Source organism: Clupea harengus, chromosome 7 (genome assembly GCF_900700415.2).
Source record: "Clupea harengus chromosome 7, Ch_v2.0.2, whole genome shotgun sequence".
NCBI lineage: Eukaryota > Metazoa > Chordata > Actinopteri > Clupeiformes > Clupeidae > Clupea > Clupea harengus.
The window spans coordinates 18548-40973 of NC_045158.1; the positions used below are offsets into that span (position 1 = coordinate 18548).

General features: G+C 40.9%; 1 protein-coding gene and 1 long non-coding RNA gene across 6 annotated transcripts in view; one reads left to right on the forward strand and one right to left on the reverse strand.

Moving 5' to 3' along the window:
* Positions 1 to 6557: 6557 nt before the first annotated feature.
* LOC122132989 lies at positions 6558 to 8285 on the reverse strand. Of its 3 annotated transcripts, none has more exons than XR_006152471.1 (3): positions 7104 to 8285; positions 6844 to 6973; positions 6558 to 6603 (listed from the first exon to the last, which is right to left on the reverse strand). It is a non-coding gene; the product is annotated as an uncharacterized LOC122132989 (long non-coding RNA). The 3 variants fall into 3 exon arrangements; XR_006152472.1 differs by lacking the exon at positions 6558 to 6603 and adding an exon at positions 6758 to 6793; XR_006152470.1 differs by lacking the exon at positions 6558 to 6603 and having other exon boundaries at positions 6771 to 6973; positions 7104 to 7453; positions 7484 to 8285.
* A 4511-nt stretch (positions 8286 to 12796) lies between these two features.
* The window catches only part of arid5a (AT rich interactive domain 5A (MRF1-like)), a 29029-nt gene continuing 19399 nt past the window's right edge, over positions 12797 to 22426 (forward strand). The window contains exons 1-2 of one of the 3 annotated variants that reach the window (XM_031570032.2): positions 12797 to 13405; positions 17759 to 17835. In XM_031570032.2, the coding sequence (XP_031425892.1) occupies positions 13402 to 13405; positions 17759 to 17835 (81 nt within the window). In that variant the 5' untranslated portion in view covers positions 12797 to 13401. Of the gene's footprint in view, positions 13406 to 16942; positions 17836 to 22426 lie in introns of those variants that run through there. The other 2 variants (XM_031570033.2, XM_031570031.2) reach the window with 2 other exon arrangements.

Sequence of the window (22426 nt, forward strand, 5' to 3'; positions counted from 1 at the left end):
TGGCCTAACGGAGTCATTCAGGGGAGTGGCAGAACACCGGTGGACCACAGAGAACCAGCCGTGAAAGTGAACTCCTTTTCCACTGGAGGGACCTGCAGTGCAATTATAAATTTAGTTCATGAACAACAATCATGTAATAAGATATGTAGATTATTTTCCATCTGATGGTTCTCTTTGCTGATGCAAGTGTGATTGTGTGACTTTGTTTGGTGGGTGTTCATACGGTATACTTCAACAGAGGTGAATACACCCTTGTGCGATATCACTTCAATGTCTAATGAGTCCAAATTGTATCACCTTACGGTAATTGCATTACTTTTATGTTGGACCGTAGGGTATTTACTCTGTCATGTCAAATTAAAGACCAACAGTTTAGATTTACTTAAACTAAAAACACAGTCCCCACTGTAGGAGTTCAATGCAACAGACGTCAGTCCACCTTTCATTAGTGAGATTCAAACACCTATGTCCACCTTTCATTAGTGAGATTCAAACACCTATGTCCGCCTTATATATGATGAAAGACTCAATCTCCTCAGCATGGGCGATATCAGGGACTGTTTGGATTGTTGTCATGCTGGAATATTCCTTTTTTGCCAAGCGTCTGGAGACTGGGAGTCATCTTGTCAGACAGTATTTTGGTAAATCCACAGGCATTCATGGTGCCATCTATAAATTCAATTCAATTCAATTCAATTCAATTCAATTCAATTCAATTCAATTCAATTCAATTCAATTCAATTCAATTCAATTCAATTCAATTCAATTCAATTCAATTCAATTCAATTCAATTCAATTCAATTCAATTCAATTCAATTCAATTCAATTCAATTCAATTCAATTCATATAGCGCCAGAACAATAAAATTGTCTCAAGGCACTTTACAGAGCCCAGAGCCTGGACCCCCTTAGTGCAAGCACAGTGGCAACAGGGGCAAGGAAAAACTCCCTGTTAGTCTGGAAGGAACCTTAAGCAGAACCACGGCACATAAGGGGGGACCCATCTGCTTGAGGTCTGCCAGGAGGAGATAGGAAGGGGGGGATGGGGGAGGGTTGTGTGGCAGAAGGGGAAGGGCATGTCATCTCCCCAACACCTTTTGAACTCATGCAGCCCCATATGATAAGACTCCCACCCTCGTGCTTCACTGCAGGGATTATGCACTCACTGAGGGGGTCCTGGCCAGGTTCACCCCAAACATGCTGGACTCGTATCTGAGCCATACAAATTCATCTCGTCTCATCTCAACCAAAAAATGTGCTTTCAAAATTCATCAGGTCTCTTTCATGTTCATGCCATTTCTGCTTTGAGGCCTTTATTTTCAATATGGTCTTTTAAGTTTGATTTTTCATAAGAGGAAATACTCCTCTTGTCAACTTGAATTTTGAATGCTTTGCCATGTACTGTAAGTGATATTGCACAGGGCTGTCCTCACTTCTGTTGCGTACTGTAATCATGTTAATGTGCTGGCCAACTCCCCGTCAGGATCGCAAAGATCAATTGTAAATCAGGTAACCTGCTATATAACATTCCTCTGTCATGCAGTATCTCTGTTTTGCAGATGCTATTGACATAGCTTTTCTTCTGTATTATGTCCCTGGAAACGGAATTGTTTAGCTAACATCAGTTATATTATTATTTTTTTTATGTTGAAGGGTTCATTAAGTGTTGGTATTTTCTGTCTTATTAAAATGTTGCCGTTCATCCTTGAGCAGTTAAAACACAATATTCTAAAATGTAATCCACCATCCGCTGTGTGATTTCAGAGCACAGTGCAGTATTGTGGTTAGCCTGACTTCTAGCTCTCCTCCTAAGATGCTAGTATTTGTTTCCCACTCTATAGCAGGGGACATAAGGATACAATATTTCATTTTTGTTATCATCATGAGAAACGTTCTCCCCTCTTTCCTTTTGAATGGGTTAAATGATGGGGGCATATGAAACCTAATTGTGGCAATTAGGCAAATCTGGCATTTGAAAATGTGGCATTTGGCATTTGAAAATGTCTATTTCAGTTTTTCAGTCATTTGTGGCTGAAGTTGTTTAACCCCTGACTTCTGTTTTGTTAATATTGTCTTTCAACTGTCGACTTCATACATTCATCTTTCAACTGTAGACTTCATACATTCATCTTTCAACTGTAGACTTCATACATTCATCTTTCCACTGTCGACATCATACATTCATCTTTCAACTGTAGACTTCATACATTCATCTTTCCACTGTCGACATCATACATTCATCTTTCAACTGTAGACTTCATACATTCACGTCTCACCATGTCTACGGCCATTAAGAGCATACATAGAATATTCAGACAGAAGTCCATCCTCCATGATTCCAGAGCTGATATTCTATTCCATAACCAATATTTATATGTTCAGGGCTTTGTGAACTTGAAAATCAGATGACTGATTTTATGAATTGTCAGTTTGGTTCGAAATTAAAAGGAATGAAGATATTACCTCAGATTGAGTTTATTTTGATAATATCCCTAATGTTTTGAAGTGTAATGAAGAAGAGTATTTTGGAGGACGACAAGAGGACATTATGTGGTCTCTTTTTATTGGACAAGCCAGTTGACAACAAGCAGAGTTGTGGTCAGTTCGTCACTGGGTTTGAATTGTGCTGTCTCCACAGTGAGTCCACAGGTATGTGTGTTTCACTTTCCCTTTACCTTACAGAGTGGTGCTCTGATGCAAACACTGAATAAATATTCCACTGGATGGAGCCAGTTCAAACCCAGAAGACTGCTTTACTCTGGAGCAGATCTCACGTGTTCATTTGTTCTGTCATCAGTCTTTCCTGCTGTCAATGCATTCCTGTTATACCACTCTTTTTTTTCAATAAATGAACACGGCAGAAGAAATCTTTCCATCCTCTGTGTTAAACCATGACCTGATTTATCAAATATTCTTAATACATATACCCCTAGATGGGCTGGTATATATCCACCAGCAAGCCTGGCTTGGAGTGATCTCATGTTTGAACTACACTGGATTACACTGATGAGTCTAAACTCTATAAGATCTCTGAAGATGATCTCGTCTGATTCCAAACTCTATAAGGTCTCTGAAGATGATCTGTAGAATCTGGTCTGATTACACTGATGAGTCCAAACTCTATAAGATCTCTGAAGATGATCTGTAGGATCTGGCACATACGCAGCAGACCCTTTAAGACCTGGAGGTCACAACATGGAGCCACCATGTATCCAACTTGTTCCACCACACTCCACAGACGGTAGTGTAACCCCTTTTCACTGGTGGGCTCCGACCAGTGTCATAAAGTAAGCACTCCCTATGTCTGAGGCTTCCTTTAATGCCAACAGGTACTCCGAGTTACACTACAACGTTCAACAAACAGGACCCTAGGTTCTCAGCAGTTGATGGTGAGCTTGTTGAAATTCCTGTCTACCACTAAATGTGACTAGGCTAGTATTATTATTAGAAAATGTAGCTTGTATGTAACTGAAACAGCAATTACTGAACCCCCTTAGAGCAAGCACAATGGTGACAGGGGCAAGAAAAAACTCCCTGTTAATAAGGGGGGTCCCATCTGTTAATAAGGGGGGTCTCATCTGTTAATAAGGGGGGTCCCATCTGTTAATAAAGGGGGTCCCATCTGTTAATAAGGGGGGGGGCATCTGCTTGAAGTTGGTGGGGAACAGTGGCGGCTCCTGAAAAAATTCTCAGGGGGGGCAATTTTTCTTATAACGATTAAGGCGACCCATTCAGTAGGTACATTAAGCAAGACAATTGTTGATAGCTGATTAACTCATACAGCAATACCTTTTTGTCCACTAGATGGCAGCACACAACACAGATTTCCCCTCTAACTACATAAGTTACAGGTGGAAAGCTATGGAAAAAGTAGCATCCAGGAGCCTTCATAAGCAAAAATGATGTGGCTCCACAATAAATTATACCAATTATTCATTATTCACATTACTCAAATGTTGTATGATATAAAAAAGCTTAACAGGACACATTATATGACCAGTAACCACATAAAGAAGGGGGCAACATATAAGTCAAAACCAACAATATTTATTGACTGTTCTTGTAAGTATTGGCTTACAAAAGCAAAATAAGTTATCACATAGAAAATGTAAAAGTCAAGTAACAGGAGTTGCATGGAGTGAACAATTCACACTATGGTGGTATATGGAAAGTGGTATATAGAAATACAGACCGCGTTAGCCACTTCACAGCCTGATACATCCAGACCTGAAACGGAGAGTTCAGAAAAAACAAACAGGCCTGTCACCGGTAGAAATGTTAGTGAGTCTGAAACTTCACTGCAGGAAACTAAAAGAGAACCATGACAGACAGGCACATGGAAGAAGTGTTGTGGTGGGTGGTGGGTGGTCCTGTAGTCATCAGGAACTTTAGTCATGGACCAAAATGGATTCCTGGAAGTAAACAGTCAGCGACTAGACCAGTGTCATACCAAGTGCGACTTGGCAGAGTGGTCAGAAGGCATGTTGATCAAATCCATTCGTGGACAGAGTCACCTGATGAGATTTCAGGTGTAGAGATGTTTGAGATGTTTCTCCATCTAGGATCACAGCTTTACCAGCACCTCCACAAGGAATTCAGGTGGAGGTACCTCTAAAGATCGCCCTCTGGAGGTCGATGATGTCAGGTATTCTCATCGACAGTTCTGCTGAGTCAGGATCTGGGCTCCTAATTCCTCCTCACCACATCACAAGAACAGCCCATGATGTGCACAATACACACAGTACTGCACCAGAGCGTTCACCCATGATGTGCACAACACACACAGTACTGCACCAGAGCGTTCACCCATGATGTGCACAACACACACAGTACTGCACCAGAGCGTTCACCCATGATGTGCACAACACACACAGTACTGCACCAGAGCGTTCACCCATGATGTGCACAATACACACAGTACTGCACCGGAGCGTTCTCATCCTCTGGTGATCCGCCCAAGGTGTTCTGGGGGACATTAAAGGTCCTCGATGCCTGGCGTCCTGGCATGCCTGTAGACACCTCCTCCAGGGGCTCGCACCATGTCCTCTTTGTGCCACTTCCTGTGAATGTTTTACTACAATTTCCATCTTGTATAGCATGTGTAGTTTTTATGTTCATACATTTTAGAAACCTATTTAGGTGTTTTGAGTATTGGGCTGCCCCTACCGTTGCAAGCTGTACACCACTGTATCAAAATCAGAATCAGAATCATCTTTATCTTTTATGAATACAAATTGCGTTTTTAGCCTCCCTCATGGCATTTTTTAACAAGCTGAGGGATACAAAACCAGCATAATCAATGTTGACTGACACAGTAGAGTAACATCACAAGATTTGACACAAATATGACAAATGTGACGGATCGGAACACTAACATAACAAAAAGAGTGACAGAAAAGTATGTGTTTAATCAAATACAATGTTGTTGTTGTTGTCGCCACAACATAGGTACATATTGCACATAATACACATTGGTAGTGTCATTTATGTCAAGCTAGCTGAGACAGGTTTGCAAAGTTGCAAACTTCCAAGGCATTTTGCGTGAGATTGACAAAGACTGATTTGAAACCTTTTGAAACGAGATTCATTAATTTATTTACATGCTTACCTGAGATGGAACTGACTTTTGGCATCCGGAAAACCAACAAACGTCCATGAGACAGGGACGACACTGATAAGGTTACAGCCTACGTCACAACCCTTCATAAATAGCATTTGCAGGGATACACACTCTGGTGTCAGGTTGTTGTTGTTTTCCCTTTAGCAGACAGATCTCTAGAGCATCACTACAACGTCAGGACAGTAGAAACAGTTTACATAGTAGAATTCATTCATTGCATTGCACCGTTGTGTATGAGGTTTGGATTTTTACAACAGCAGTTCTTTCTGTTGGAATTTTGTCAGCAGTGGGCTACAGACAGCGCACGTTGTACTGTGTAGGAGGGCCTTCACGGATCCCGGGTACAGCATGCAGCGCGGGCATCTGTCACCCAGCCAGTTGTGCACTGTTGTTGTATCCTGCCACCCTTGTATGACTAAACTTCTCATGCACCATAACTAAACATAACTCAACAAAACATAAAAAAACATTAACTAAACTAAACATATTGCAAGCTGGTCATTGTTTATCTAAATGCATCTCTTTATCTGTTTATTAAATTTGATGTTTACTAATTACACACATGTGTGGTAAATTTGATGTTTACTAATTACACACATGTGTGGTGTGTGTGTGTGTGTGTGTGTGTGTGTGTGTGTGTGTGTGTGTGTGTGTGTGTGTGTGTGTGTGTGTGTGTGTGTGTTTTTCATGTGTACTGACCGTCTGGCCACACTTCTGGAAACAGTCCACCATCCAGCAGGGCCTCTGCTAATACAATAAAGGAACAATGCTCTTTTGCACATTAGCAGACATCCCCTTCCTGCCCCAACTATTCTCAGCTGTGTGGAATAAACAACTCCTTCAAGACTCAACACACCTACAAACACTCCTTCAAGGCTGAACACACCTGAACACTCCTTCAAGACTGAACACACCTCCAAACACTCCTTCATGACTGAACACACCTCCAAACACTCCTTCAAGACTGAACACACCTCCAAACACCTCCAAACACTCCTTCAAGACTGAACACACCTCCAAACACTCCTTCAAGGCTGAACACACCTCCAAACACTCCTTCAAGGCTGAACACACCTCCAAACACTCCTTCAAGACTGAACACACCTCCAAACACTCCTTCAAGACTGAACACACCTCCAAACACTCCTTCAAGGCTGAACACACCTCCAAACACCTACAAACACTCCTTCAAGGCTGAACACACCTACAAACACCTACAAACACTCCTTCAAGACTGAACACACCTCCAAACACTCCTTCAAGACTGAACACACCTCCATACACCTCCAAACACTCCTTCAAGACTGAACACATCTCCAAACACCTACAAACACTCCTTCAAGGCTGAACACACCTACAAACACCTACAAACACTCCTTCAAGACTGAACACACCTCCAAACACTCCTTCAAGACTGAACACACCTCCATACACTCCTTCAAGACTGAACACACCTCCAAACACTCCTTCAAGACTGAACACACCTACAAACACCTACAAACACTCCTTCAAGACTGAACACACCTCCAAACACTCCTTCAAGACTGAACACACCTCCAAACACCTCCAAACACTCCTTCAAGACTGAACACATCTCCAAACACCTACAAACACTCCTTCAAGGCTGAACACACCTACAAACACCTACAAACACTCCTTCAAGACTGAACACACCTCCAAACACTCCTTCAAGACTGAACACACCTCCATACACTCCTTCAAGACTGAACACACCTCCAAACACTCCTTCAAGACTGAACACACCTCCAAACACTCCTTCAAGACTGAACACACCTCCAAACACTCCTTCAAGAGTGAACACACCTCCAAACACCTCCAAACACTCCTTCATGACTGAACACACCTCCAAACACTCCTTCAAGGCTGAGCACACCTCCAAACACTCCTTCAAGGCTGAACACACCTCCAAACACTCCTTCAAGACTCAACACACCTCCAAACACTCCTTCAAGACTCAACACACCTCCAAACACTCCTTCAAGACTGAACACACCTCCAAACACTCCTTCAAGGCTGAACACACCTCCATACACTCCTTCAAGACTGAACACACCTCCATACACTCCTTCAAGACTGAACACACCTCCAAACACTCCTTCAAGACTGAACACACCTCCAAACACTCCTTCAAGACTGAACACACCTCCAAACACTCCTTCAAGACTCAACACACCTGAACACTCCTTCAAGACTGAACACACCTCCAAACACTCCTTCAAGACTCAACACACCTCCAAACACTCCTTCAAGACTGAACACATCTCCAAACACTCCTTCAAGACTGAACACACCTAAAAACACTCCTTCAAGGCTGAACACACCTCCAAACACTCCTTCAAGACTGAACACACCTCCAAACACTCCTTCAAGGCTGAACACACCTCCAAACACTCCTTCAAGGCTGAACACACCTCCAAACACTCCTTCAAGACTGAACACACCTCCAAACACTCCTTCAAGACTGAACACACCTCCAAACACTCCTTCAAGACTCAACACACCTCCAAACACTCCTTCAAGGCTGAACATACCTCTATACACTCCTTCAAGACTGAACACACCTCCAAACACTCCTTCAAGGCTGAACACACCTCCAAACACTCCTTCAAGACTGAACACACCTCTATACACTCCTTCAAGGCTGTCCCCCCCACCGCATCCTTCCAATGGCTGACTGGTATTAAAACTTTAACACTTTAGTCATGTTCCATGTTGGATGCAGGAATTGACTCCCTGCAGGAACATGCTGGAATGAATCTCTAGAAAGCCCTAGACAGCAACCGAGCATTTATTACCAGTGCCGATGTCCAAGTGTGTTATCTAGCAAATTTGCCTTGAGATGTCTCGTTATTGGCTAAACCTCTGTTGCTCAGGCAAAATAGATCTGCACAGCTTTGACAGTTCTGCAGGTATTGTGAAGAACGAAAACTGAGCAACTACAATGAAAATGGCAGACCATGTGCAGAACTGTACCTTTTCCATGCTGTGAAGGGGATGTCGTCACTCTTCATACCCTTTCCAAATAGCTGCAGGATCTAGAACAACAGGCATGTTCATCTTTAACAGGATCTAGAACTATGAGCATGTTCATCTTTAACAGGATCTAGAACCACGGGCATGTTCATCTTTAACAGGATCTAGAACCACGTGTCAGTGTAATGGTGCACCTTAGGTAGGACCCAGGCCCCTGACTCAAGACACAGGAGTAAATCAAAACAAGGATTCTTTACTTCCTACTCTAGTAACAAACAGGAACAGTGCCGCAAACCAGCATGAACATGAACGCAATGAGCATGAACATGATTGTCATTTGACAAGGCATCTTGTCAATCTGTTAAACCTGTTTTGTATCTTTGCTCGAGAACTAAAGTATGACTTCTCTGTTGTATTCCAGAGAACATAATGGCAGAGCCCATAATGATGCAGGCTGCCAAACCAAAAACCATGCTCCTGGTGACCCAAACCCAAACCCATGCTCCTGGTGACCCAGTGCCAGGGAACCCAACTGTTCTCAGAAACATTGAGAACTCACCTCCAAAGCAAAGGCTAATGTTACTTATTGTACGTGCTTACAGTATTTGCTGCATTATAAGGACAGACTCATTGCTTTGTTTGTGCAACTGTAAGCTTGTTTACATGGTGGGTCAGGAGGCAATGAATAAAATAAGATGATTTGGAGCTGTATTCATAGTCATCAGGGTTCACCTTCCCTGATGTGTGACTGAAGATATCTTGGGCCAAATGAGTGAAATCTTGTATGGGTTACCATTATTCCCTTTCCATATGACATCATCTTTGATCGACCCATTTACCTAGGTAATTGCCCTTGGTAGGAGAGGCTATGTTGTCAATAGGTATGAACGGGTTTATCTCAATGCAGAAGATGCAGAAGTGTGAATGGGTTGATCAATGTCCAGAACGTACGGTTTTATTCTATTGCGACTCTCACATGGAGATGTTATCAGCAGTTCATTATAATTTTAGGCAGTGGGTATTCAAAACAACACTACATGCATACTTACGGTATTTTTTGTGTCATGTGAAAATGTGGAGGAAGGCACCACAGCTACTGCAATGTTGTGGAACACGACACAGCGACTGACTCTGATACCGCTGAAGGAAAGGAAAAAAGGAAAGCCCAAACATCCCCTTCTTGAATTGGGGGAGGAGGAGTGGAGGATGTTTCCACTGCAGGCACTGATCCACAAGATTCAACCTGTGAACCTTTCAACAGTCTGGTACAACTGAGACAGTGTCACGCCGCGTTTGGTAAGTACTTACATTTCTCTAACACTGCAGCAATGGTTTCACCCAAGTTGTGACTTTATTTGCAGGTTGTGTGAATGATTTTCACTAACAGGCTCATTGTTTCTTTGGTTTTTCCTTGCAGTGGCATATCGTCATCGTATCGGGGATGCTAAGTTCATAGTTTAAAAAAAAGCCTCCTCAGCCCGTTCGAGACTTGTCATGTGTGCACAAGGGTTTGTAATGACCGACCACGCAGGAGAGGGACCTTCTTAGCCATCTACCAACTGTGCCCTCACTGTGAGTTCTTTAAACAGCGGAGGAGCCAGCCTGTCATTGGCAGCAGCGCCCCCTGTTGGCAACTGGCTTTGGTTTTGAAGGTGCAAATCATGAACAACGGCCAGGAGACATCAAGTCAAACAGTTTCACAAATGCTTCAAAATGTGCAAATTAAAAAAGACATGTTCTCACTTCACAGGCTATGTCTTCAACCCGGTGGCCCTTGTCTTTAGATGAAGTTGCCCATGACCCCCCCCCCCCCCCCCCTTCTTTATGTGGATCCGTCCAACTGATTCCTGTGCCAACTCCTGCCTGTTCTACCTGCCTCACAGGCCACCCATGGAGCAAGTCATTGCTGATCATATCATGTGTGGCGTTTCAGTCCCGGAAGGGTCTGAACCCAACGCACTGCCTTGCAGCATCAGGAAACTCCCTTCTTATGTGTAGCACCAGATAAGAAGCGATGGCCACAACCAACACATCTTCCAATGAAACCCCAGCTGACAAACCACCTGTAGACCAAATGTTTGCATCATCTGCAGGGAGAGGAGAGGAGAAAGCGAGAGGAGAAAGCACAAATAGTTTGTTTTAGTATTTATTTGGTTGAGAGTTCATTATCGGGTCATATTTGTATGATGCTGATGCACAGTAAATGCGTCACATCAATCACTATGTTCGTCATTCTTTACGAGTTGCTTCATTTCTAACCTAGATCAGACAGTGTCTTTTGTGAATTTGTATCCAGATTAGTAACCTGTGGTATTTCCCTGTAACATATTTTTTCACTCTCGAGGGGCATGCGCGCACAGTTTCCACAAGAACACCTGGTGAGGAAAAAAGATATTGATAGCCATTGATGTAAGATTATTTACTAAAGGTAGGCTAAGGAGGTAGGCTAAGCCCTAATTAGATAAAGGTAGAGGTAAAGGCTAGGCTAGGTATTTAGCAGGCACTTTTATCAACGTACAGTCAACTTGTAGCAATGGGGAATCGACGTAGCTATCAGTGACACTAACCACTATACCACATGGGGCTAGGACAGTTATGGCAGTTGCTAAGGTGTTGTTAGGGTAGTTGGGGTTTTTGCTATGGTGGTTGCTAGGGTGTCAAAAGGTTCGTTTTCACAGTTGATATGGTGGTTTAGGTGGTTGCTAAGGTGTCATTATGGTAGTCAAGGTGGTCGCTAAGTTGTCACCATGATAGTGGTTGGTAGGATGTCGCTATGGTAGTTGAGATGGTTGCTAGGGTAGATATGGTGGTTGCTATGGTAATTGAAATGGTTGCTAGGGCGTTGCTAAGGTAGTCATGGTGGTTGCTAGGGTGCAGAGTGTCAGTTAGTAGATAAAGGGGGATAGAGAGAGAGGGAGCAAAATGCATGGCTTTATGTTTTGACAGGACCTGGAAAGGGTGCATTGATCCTGCAATGCAATTAGTAATGGAGATGGATGGGTCCTGACAAAAGCATTTTTTATCAAAAAGCATCTTTAATGAAAGTCAACAAGCAGCAAGGCGCAATCACATAATAAAGAAATCTATATTTTAAAATAACGACTCCGCTGACTCTAGTGTGTCTTGTTCATCTACCGCTGACAAGGAAATCAGTATTTAAAAACCCTGGTTATTAATCAGCTGGTTTCACTTCTACAAGCCTGTGCTGTCAAGGAAGTCTCCATACTTCATGCCATCCAACCTTTCCATCCTTTTCCGCTTCTTCCTCCCCCTCTCTGTAGGATCTGGCTGTTACTGTCAGGATCATAACCAGTGTTTGAAATGTACTGAGGTTGGGAGTGGGCTGTCATGAATATAAAGCCCATCACTATCTGTTTGCAGATCTAGCAATACGCTCTTTAAGGTCTATCTTTCATTTGTGTGTGTGTGTGTGTGTGTGTGTGTGTGTGTGTGTGTGTGTGTGTGTGTGTCTGTGTGTGTGTGTGTGTGTGTGTGTGTGTGTGTGTGTGTGTGTGTGTGTGTGTGTGTGTGTGTGTGTGTGTGTCTTTGCACAGTGTGCATTGAATGTAATTATGTCACTGATAACTAGTAAACAAGCATCTTTGCATGCTGACTCTTTGAATAAAATGAGACCCAACAGTATAGTAGCCTGCTGCCCCTGTTGTGTTGTTCAGAGGACACAACCTCCTTCCGCTGAATGAAAACAAACCAGAAGTCATCATTTCTGGAGCTCTTTCTTACACCGCATTACCAATTTAAGTCCCTTTTCTTCAAATGTGCAAGCCTGGGCTAAAAATAAGCAAAGCCACTGTTAAAAGAAGGTCTATCAGCTCCAATCTATTAGTTTATCTAAGGCATTGAAGGGAGCAAGTTATGCTTTTGTTCCATTGGATTAATGTGACTCCCTTAATCAGCCTTAATGTGGGAATAAATCAAATTGCCTTCAACTAGTCAAAACACAGCAGCCAGATTTAAACTAGAAATAAGAGATCACATCAAATATTATTACATTAATACAGTGCTCCTGAATAACAACATTTCACATTGTTCATTATACATAAAATCCATACTAAAATACCTTACATATATAAAATCCATACTAAAATACTTTACATATATACCTTACATATATAAAATCATAAAATACTTTACATATATACCTTACATATCTAAAATCCATACTAAAATACTTTACATATATACCTTACATATATAAAATCCATACTAAAATACTTTACATATATAAAATCCATTTGCCTCCGAGATTCTCCTGGACACTGCAGTCAGAAACTACATCTCAGCATGGTCCAGCTGTGTCACCCAATCAAGAATACCACGCAGTAAATAAAAGCATGTATCAAGTATGTCTTGCATTATTTAGCAATGATACTGACACCAACCTACAGAATTTATGAGCAACTGAATTTGAATGAAATGCTAAAAGGTCATAATCATAATCATTAAAAAAAAAAAAAAAAAAACCCTAGATAAAACAAAATAGTTGTGTGTTTAATAGACTATTCTAGAGTAGTGTTCATAAATGAAATATTATTAACCAGTCGCACGGTTCATTGGGGCTTGGCCAGGAAGGAAACTACACGACGTAAAAGCTGTCCTCCAATGAGAAGTTGAAAAGGATAATCTTACACAAACGCAATGATTTCGAAAGTTCAGAAACCGTCGTTTGTGAGGAGTTTGTTCTTGTGCGTAGTCTACGTGACAACGCGGCGAAGCCACAGCAGCGGCGATAAATAGGTTGGTCCCTTCAAGCTAAAATATCCTTTCGCAATGGGTGAGTTTGATTCAGACAAACGCGTGTAACATAGGATATAGTTATCTATAGACAGCGATTGTTGTCCATGATTTAGGCAACATAGGAACAATTGTTCGAATTTCATGTAGTCGTAGAGAAAATCTGAATCTGAAGATCTCAAGCTCCTGCATTAGCACTAATACCGAATGATATAGCGTTTCCAAACGTATATTCTGGTAAACCAGTAACAGGCCTACTAGCAGGTGTAAGAGGCAGTAGGCTTCCATGTGCCTATCTACAGACGTGATGTGGTCACCATTACACTATCGGCCTTGTGTATGCAGTTTCAAGTGCTTAGCCTATCTGCAATGTTCTAATATTAATATGTCTTTGTACTAATGTACTGATTTCACTCAATTCCTGTAAATTGACATTATGTAAACACCCTACATTTGGGTAGACTTCACTTTCTTGCATCTTCTAAAATATAGTGTAAGTGCTTACACAGTTATTTAGAAAGCTTAAGCTGGCTCAAAACAGGAAATAACAGCTTGTAAAGTCTTTTTCGGTAGCCTACCGCAAACGAACAATATCACAGTTGTCATTGTGAAAATTGCCTTAAGTACATATTTGGAGAAGTAATACATTTTGAGGGAACTAGGATGTCAAGTGACCACTGATAGTTTAAGCTGACGTGGTCGCTGTGAGACATTATGGTGATAAACACATTTTGTGACCAGGGAAATAGTTTACTTGTAGCAAACATAACTCAGTAATCAGCCTCATATTACCATCATCACCATACATTTCAGTGACTTGGAAATTAGGATTAGTGTGAAGTGTAGGTGTCACTTTCTTATGAAGCTCATATTCACACCAGTTCTGAGAATTTGATTCTTGCTCAGCGCTCCATTATTAAGAACAGTTGAATAAGTAATGATTAAGATCTAGAGTGAACCTGCTTGCCGTCCGTTACCCTTCCCATAGGCCGAGTCAAGCTTGTGTGAGCCCTGAACTAAACTTCACTGCAGTACATTGCGTTTCCATTTTCTGGTGAAAACAGTGTAGTTCATAACACAACTGTGGTTATACTCACTGTCAGGAAGTGGTGTTGTAAGCTTGCGGTTTCATATTAGAACTGCCTTCTCCCTCAGACTTGTCTGTCGCTATGGACCCATAACAGTTCTTTATTTCTAAAAAAGAATCAACACAAAATATGTTTATGTTAAGATCCCTTTTGTTCTTTACCTTCCAGCCTCCAACTGGCCAATCTCTTGTAATGAACCTACTCAGTAATATTTGTCCAATCTCTTGTAATGAACCTACTCAGTAATATTTGTTCAAACTTCCAACTCCATTTCGTTTTTCTATGTAATACAATAATGTAAATACATTGTGACCCTTCGTGATGCTTAATATCTGAAACTATTACCAAGGACTTGGCCAACCATTACTGAGCATTACTATCTTTCTTAAATGGAACTTCCCATCTCGGCTTAAAGGAAGTTGTTCAAATGAAAAAGGTACATGGTGAACTGACATAAATCAGACATAGGGCCACGTGGGTGGATATGTTATTGCATGGCCGTCGTTACCCTTGCTTATCATCCCCTGTTATTTAACAGTTTTGTTACTTATTTGGTATGATCTGCCCCTAAATAAGAGCATATTGGAACTTAAACTTCCCTTAAGATCATTGACTAGTGCTATGATATCGGGTAGACTGCCTAAGACTGCCAACATACTGTTGTGATCAAAGCTTAAATCTGAACGGAGGGAGATGCAGTCTCTCTCTCAGATGAAGCTTGGCTGTTGTGTCATGTCATGAGATACAAAGGTATCAGGGCCAAACCCGGAGAGATTTAAAACTTATGCAGACATTACAAACTTGTACAGTTTTTCAATGAATGGTTTATGAATTACAATGAATTACGTGTTGCATAGTAATCTAAACCTTTCGAATCACCTGTGGCCAAACCCAGAGAGATTTAAAACTTATGCAGACATTACAAACTTGTACAGTTTTTCAATGAATGGTGAATTACGTGGTGCATAGTATCCTAAACCTTTTCGAATCACTAGTAGCCAGTGAGACAAATTTTTCCCAAGAGAACAGGGGTGTGAGGCCCCCTACTGGAGAAGGGCTTTGCTGAAACAAAGTCTCTCATCTTAGCACAGCTGCAAGGAGCTATGGTTTGGTTAGTGTCGAACTGCAGGACCACAGTGATTTACTAAAGTCAAAGGTGGGTGTTGTGTGTGTCTTCCTTTCTCCATGCACCATAGAAGCATCTCAATGCCATTGGTTGCATTGATCAATTAAAGGGAGCTAGACAGACGACTTTGCTGTCAACGCCTTCTGATATAACCAATGAGGTTTAACACTCTGGACTCCAGTGGCAGGTGACTCTGACTTGCACTGATATTTCTCAAAATGGAACCAACTTTAAGCACTGCTTCCAAAATATTATGTTCAAATGCAATAATATGCACGTATGTAGTAGTCAGGACATATTTGTCATAGTAAATAAACATATTGTAAAAGTAGTTTGTTGCCCACTCCTGCTAAACACAACAACTTGGCCAGCAGGATGAAGTGGAGAATGGTGTGACAGCTGATGGGTTTTTGATGCATTATTTGAGATTATGGGATACTAAAGAGGAATGTCTTAGTCTTGGTTTGAATATGGAAAGGGTGTCTGCATCTCGGATGGAAGCAGGAAGATTGTTCCAGAGGAGGGGGGCTCGATAGCAGAAGGCTCTGCCTCATATTGTGCTTTTTGATATTCTTGGAAATACAAGGAGACCTGCACTCTGGGAATGAAGTGATCTTGGTGAAAAATAGGGGACGACAAATTCCTTGAGGTAATTTGGACCTAATACACGGTCAGGAGCGTCATTAGCGTCCATACGCAGCCACAACAGCCTGGAACGTACTCTAAATGTACGTGTTAGAGTGACCAACACAACCACGCTGGCTGACCTGCAACAACTCCTGGTTGAGGAATGGAATGCCTTCCCACAGCAACGTGTGACCAGGTTGGTGACCAGCATGAGGAGGAAGTGCCAGGCTGTTGTGGCTGCGTATGGATCTTCCACCCGCTACTGAAGCTCCTGACGGTGTATTAAATGAATAAAGTGTAAAATTGCCAATATGTCTGGTTTGTTTCTAGTTACTGATCGAGAGTTCAATCATCCAATCCATCAAACAACTCAAAACAAGAGTCAATACCAACAGGAGAATACACTGTTTAGCATTGGCACAGATTTTTGGCCCATTTTACTTGGGCGCTACCCACATAATCAGCTGTGCTGCTCATCCCACAAATGCATGACCTTAGAGGTTGGACATCATTGTAAAGGTAAATAAACAGGCTTTACAACGATATAAAATACAAGGCCAATTATCATTGTAACAACAGAGAAATAATCGACCCATCACACATTTCCAAACTTTTTTTCCGAGTTTAGTTGAGTCTAAAACATTTCTCATCTGTGTTTGTTTGTTCATTTCTGCAGTACATGCGAAAATGGTTGGTTTGATTTCAGGTTTGATTCCTGAGCAAACTATGCTATTTAAGCAATATGACTCAAGTGAGAGTGGTTGGTAAAGGATAAACCCACAGCTGTGTGTCATATTGCTGTAACACAACAGTTCTACCACCAGATTGTTTTTCATTTCGTTTTTGTTTGATTCATTCTCCATGCCAAAATGACTTGCACATGCTAATACAATACCCTGTGTACTGAAGTCTGACTGCAGCTCAGGCTGCGCATAGGGCACAGTTGATCCACGTCTGTAGGTGTCTTGTGTGCTTCTGCTTTTTAAGAACTAATGGAATGTTGATGTTGTAGAATTTAATGTTTAAAGTGTTTCAACCTTTGAGTGATTACTAGCGGTGAAGAGTCTGCATTGGGTTGGTCCACGATATCCCCACTCATGGAATGCCTCTTTTTCGAGGGAAAGCTAACTGTTGTAGTATGTGTTTTATTTGACTGTTTAACACTTTATTTGTGGAAACTTAAACTCTCTGTAGGATTGGTCTATGAGTGAAACATTTCAGCTCTGTAGCTTGTTTGGTCTCATGCAGTATCAAACTGCATCAACAGTACAAGGGGATACAATAAGAACTGGGTAATGTTATATTTATGGGTATTTTTTACAAATTTGAATATACAGGTTTCATCGGAACGCAGAAATCTATCAGGGTTCTTAGAACTATGTATTTAAACAGGTCTATTGGTGTGGCAGTATGCTCAGAGATATTTACTTTTAATTAGTTTCGATGAATCTTTAATGTTACTTTTAATGATTTAATTATGATGTTTCTAACATGTGTTAGTTGCCATAGGCTCATGCAGTGATATTGAGTGTTCCCATGTTCCTCCATGCAGTGCCAGATCCTGGAGACAACTTGGCAGAGGACTCAAACTCAGTGGAAGTTGGAGCTATGGAGCCTTCTCCTAACAAGGTAGAAAAGTGCCTCACCACTACAGAACCAACACATTCCTTATAATATTATGTGCTCCATTCTACCAAGGTTGTCACTGACACTAACAGCTACTGTGGTCGGTTTTTGAATAGTTAAAAGTACTATGATCAGCATACATAGCATAATAGTTTCTACCTTATCTACCAACCTATGACCTGAATGAAAACAAGCTTGATGTGCCTCTTTGCCATTTGGTATGGTTATATTGAAAAATTATAATTATTATTTGGTACAGTTATTAGTATCATCATTATTACTATTATTGTTATTATTTGTTTTGTATGTCGCTTTGGACAAAATCTGGATCTGGAAAAAATGTGGACATCATTTGAATCATCATCATCATCATCATCATCATTTCCAGTAGTTTTATTCCCAGGGAGCACACATACTGATCTGGTTCATATGGGTTTTCTATAGATTTCTAGACAGCTGATACAGTCGGTAATCAATAGAATGTCTACTGGGGAAAATAAACTCTGATCACCATAGAAACCCATTAACTCACTGACTCAAACCTCGTTTTTTGAAATAATTTATTTCAAGTTATTTCAGCTCTTTTTACTACAACTTGAAACACCTAAATCCATACTTTTAGTCTCCCTAGGTTGAAGTAGTAGTTTGCCGAGAGGGCAGATCTCTGTTTATGAAATTCCCAACCCACACATATGTAATGTAGCTTATGCTATGCCTGCAGTGGGTACTATAGCATGACATTCAAGACAAGATGGTAAAATGGTGCTTGTATGTATGTCACCAATTTTAATGTGAAATGAAGCAGGAAAGTTTTCAGCTAACCAGGTAACATGCGTAAAACATACTCCAGTTAACAAGGCGGCTGTGACGTTGTGTGTGAAGTGTAAACTGAGGATATCCGACACATTTAAAACATTTTTAAACAATTGAACGGATTTTGTGGTATCATGCCCCATATGGGGACCAGTGCTCTGTATATTTGAAGGAGTATTTCGACAGGAGGCCAGTAAGCAGAGGGAAGTACAGGAAACATATATTCATATTTACTTGCAATTTGTATTAGTTGGAGGCTCTTTAGCTTTTTGCTACATCAAGACCATTTAAGTTGTCTGATCTTGAAGTGACAAATGCATGAATTAGCTTCTCTGTATTTTGAAAGGATAAGACTTCCATCAAGTGTAAGTAGCTGGCTGGATAGTGTGCTTCTCAAATGTTTAAGGCCTACAATCACAACCTCAATTTTCTCCAAGTTTCTCAACTCCAGTTGAGTGTCATTGGAATACCAATGAAATATCATGCCATGCCTCCTTATAAGAGTGCCTAAGGGCAGCATGTACAAATAGAAGTGGGAAGATCCAGGTACAGAACCCTGGGGAACTCCATAACTTACTTTGGTATGACTATGATTCTCTGCGGGTGTGTGCAAACTGAAGATCGTCTGAGAGATAATGCCTAAGCCAGGCAAGTGCATAGTGCAAGTGTCACACCAAGTCTCTTTGGTAGAATGTGATGGTCTTTGGTGGCGAGAACAGCACTAAGATCTAAAAGAACTAGTATTGTAACGCATCTATCACAACTTTGGTCTTTACTGGAAGTTTTCTTGGATGTTGTTTCTGTGTGAAAAAGAGCAAAGTTGCCTTGATACTGCTTTTGAAATGAATTTAAAGGAGAGATGAATTTGCAAGTAGCCTGTCAGGGTCAAGGTTTGACTTTTGACAGATTAAGTGTTACCAGTTAAGGTATTCGCCTAGAAGATTGGAATACAAAAGGATAATCACTTTTAAATGGTTTAATTACATTAGATTGTACACAATTGTAACAAATACAGCTGTCTACAACACATGATCCAATATGGGAAAATAATGTTCTATATTTCATTATCTCTGCATTGTCTCTTGTGAGGGCTTATTTCATGGCTACAAACAGACCAAATTGTAGGACAAATAGTAAGTGTGTGGGAAAATGTGGGGTATGTTACCAACGCTGAGAGGAAACCTAACACTTTGAAATAATTTATCTTTAACTGAATAAGAAACTTTTGAATTTGGCCTTTTGTCTTCCCTTGTAAACACCTATACTTTGTTCACTAGTTGATTCAAAAGAACACCAGTTAAGCCATAAAATATACAGGCTACAGCTTTTGCTATATGAAAGCCATGATGAGCGCAATGCTGTTTAAGGTACAGTAAGTACTAAAAGAACATTTTCTTTTCTTTGTGGCCATGCCATGATTTCGCTTGGTAGCTTTTACCTTTTCTGCAAAGTTTGTGTGGGCCTAAGTTTTTTTTTTTTTTTTTTGTGACAGGGCAGAGTTGTTCACTGGCTCCATGTCTGCCCAGTTTGATAACGGCCATCACAGCCTCTTGATGACTGCATTCACTGCTCTCCTCTCAGCCTCTTGATGAAAGCTTTTAGTAAAGCTTGGCTATGTTGCATTTATATGAGCCAGGTTGCTGCTTTTGAAGTAGCACTTTTAAATAGAGTAGAAACTATGCTGAAACAGCGTAAGCAGCTCACGTGATGGGCGGGTATAAGAACACATCCATACGTTCTTATTTCTGACAATTAAAAAACCAAATATCTCAAAACTAAATCTAAATATGCAGGATGCAAGACAAATGGTCAAAATGCTATGCAGTACACCTGGTCACCCTATGTGAATACCTTCAGAAAGCAACTGTTATTGATTACCCAAACAGGTCTTGCCATGGCAAGATAGCGAAGGAGATGTGAGCTTTGTTCTAACATTTTATAGGAATGGAGGTCTTACCTCTAGGTTAGTGGCAGTTGGGGTAATGGTCAGAATGAGGATTTATTTCAAACCCAATTTCCTGAATGATTTGATATTATAGCGTAACAATGGGGAACAATGTGGAGTGTTTTTTTTGTATTTGTATAAAAAAATATATATATTTGTTTTGTCTTTGAGCCAGGATGTTTCCAACATTAAGGCATATGACTCTTACTATTGCTTGATCTTAAAATGTGCTTTGTTATATGATTATTATTTATGCGCATCATGTGTAATATATTATACTGTGTGTATGTGTGTTATACAGATTATCCCTCCCCATTACTAATAAGCACAAACCCTAGAAACAAAAGTGTGTGAGCTGGGAGTAAATGGGGGTATGTTCCCCTTTATTTCTCCTCATTCATTTCAAAACACAAAGGGGTTTCTCTAGCACACCCATTTCCATAAGCTCTGATGTGTAAAACTGCCACAGTCCAACACACATTTCTGGTAATTGCAGAAAAGTTTGTGCAATGTCACTGAAATGCTTTTAATTTCCAAGACATGTTGAAGGTTGAAAGCCTGGTGGTTTTGTGGTGAAGGCTAGCCATGTGATAGCATCTGCCCCATCGCGCCGCCAGCGATCATACCGAGAGTCTTATTGACACATTGACATCAACCGTTCCTACACACTTTTCCGAAATTTGAATGTGATGGAAATTTAGAAAGGCCTTTTTACTGACACTCTGTCTGTAAACAGCACAAGTAATTTTGGGCCTGTGGTTGAAAACCAGGGGTGGGAGTGCAGTATTTGGACGGCTACTTCCTGTTTGAAACCTGTAAGGTACATTTTGCACTTTTCTTTCTACCCTGTTGTGGTCTAGAAATGACTCAAATAAAAATCATCTATCAACTGTAACGAGAATAATAACAGGATTTGAGATTTTAATGAAATCCAGACTTATAACAAAACAAGTGCTTCCTCTGCGCTAAACCGTTTACTCTCGATATATGGCAGACAGTTGTAGAGAGATTGGTCATCAAAGAAAAGGCAAAGTTTGTACTGGTTGTCTGTTTGTGGAATTGCCTCCTCCTTTGACCATGTGGCTGTGTGGAGGCCGAGAGTGCTGTTGAAGTTGGCGAGCCTTTTGCAGAGAACTTGGATGTGACTCAGTTAGGGCTATCCCAACCAAAGGCATCTTCGTTTTTACTCACATCCACTGCGCTGTTTCTCAGAAACCAGTGACCACACAGGAACACAATTCAGTGTGAAACTGAATGTGAGTGTGAGTGTGAGTGTGTCTCTGTCTGCACACACAAATATATGATATGCAAAGTTACATATCCACTTGCCATTACAATGAATCATTGAAAGTTCAACGTTTAGAGGAGAATTTATTTGAAAGTTTGAAATTTGATCAAATAAAAAAACCCAATCATGGGGAGTATTGCTTGAATGCTGCTGACTCTTGATGAGGTTAGAGAACAGGTGTGTGTTATAAGGGGCAAATTAACTTGTGTAAATCATTACAAATCCACATATGTTTGCATGGATGTTTGGTTTAGATAGTGTTGCTCATCTTTATACAAATTACATTTTGAACTAGTTAGTTTTAGTTTTGTGATCTTTGATGAGTATTTCGCTTGCACGTACAGTTTCATTTCACATTTGTGGCAAATACTGTTGTCCTCTGCGGTTTTCTGCAGAGATTCACTCTTTGCTAACCCATTCATTTCCCAACCTCAACCCATATCTCCAACTTTAGCAGAAATTTAAGTGTAACATATGTATCATGTCTGCATTTGTATACAATGCCAGCTGAAAGCTCAAGGCCAAATAGTAAAAAGGTGAATTTAGTA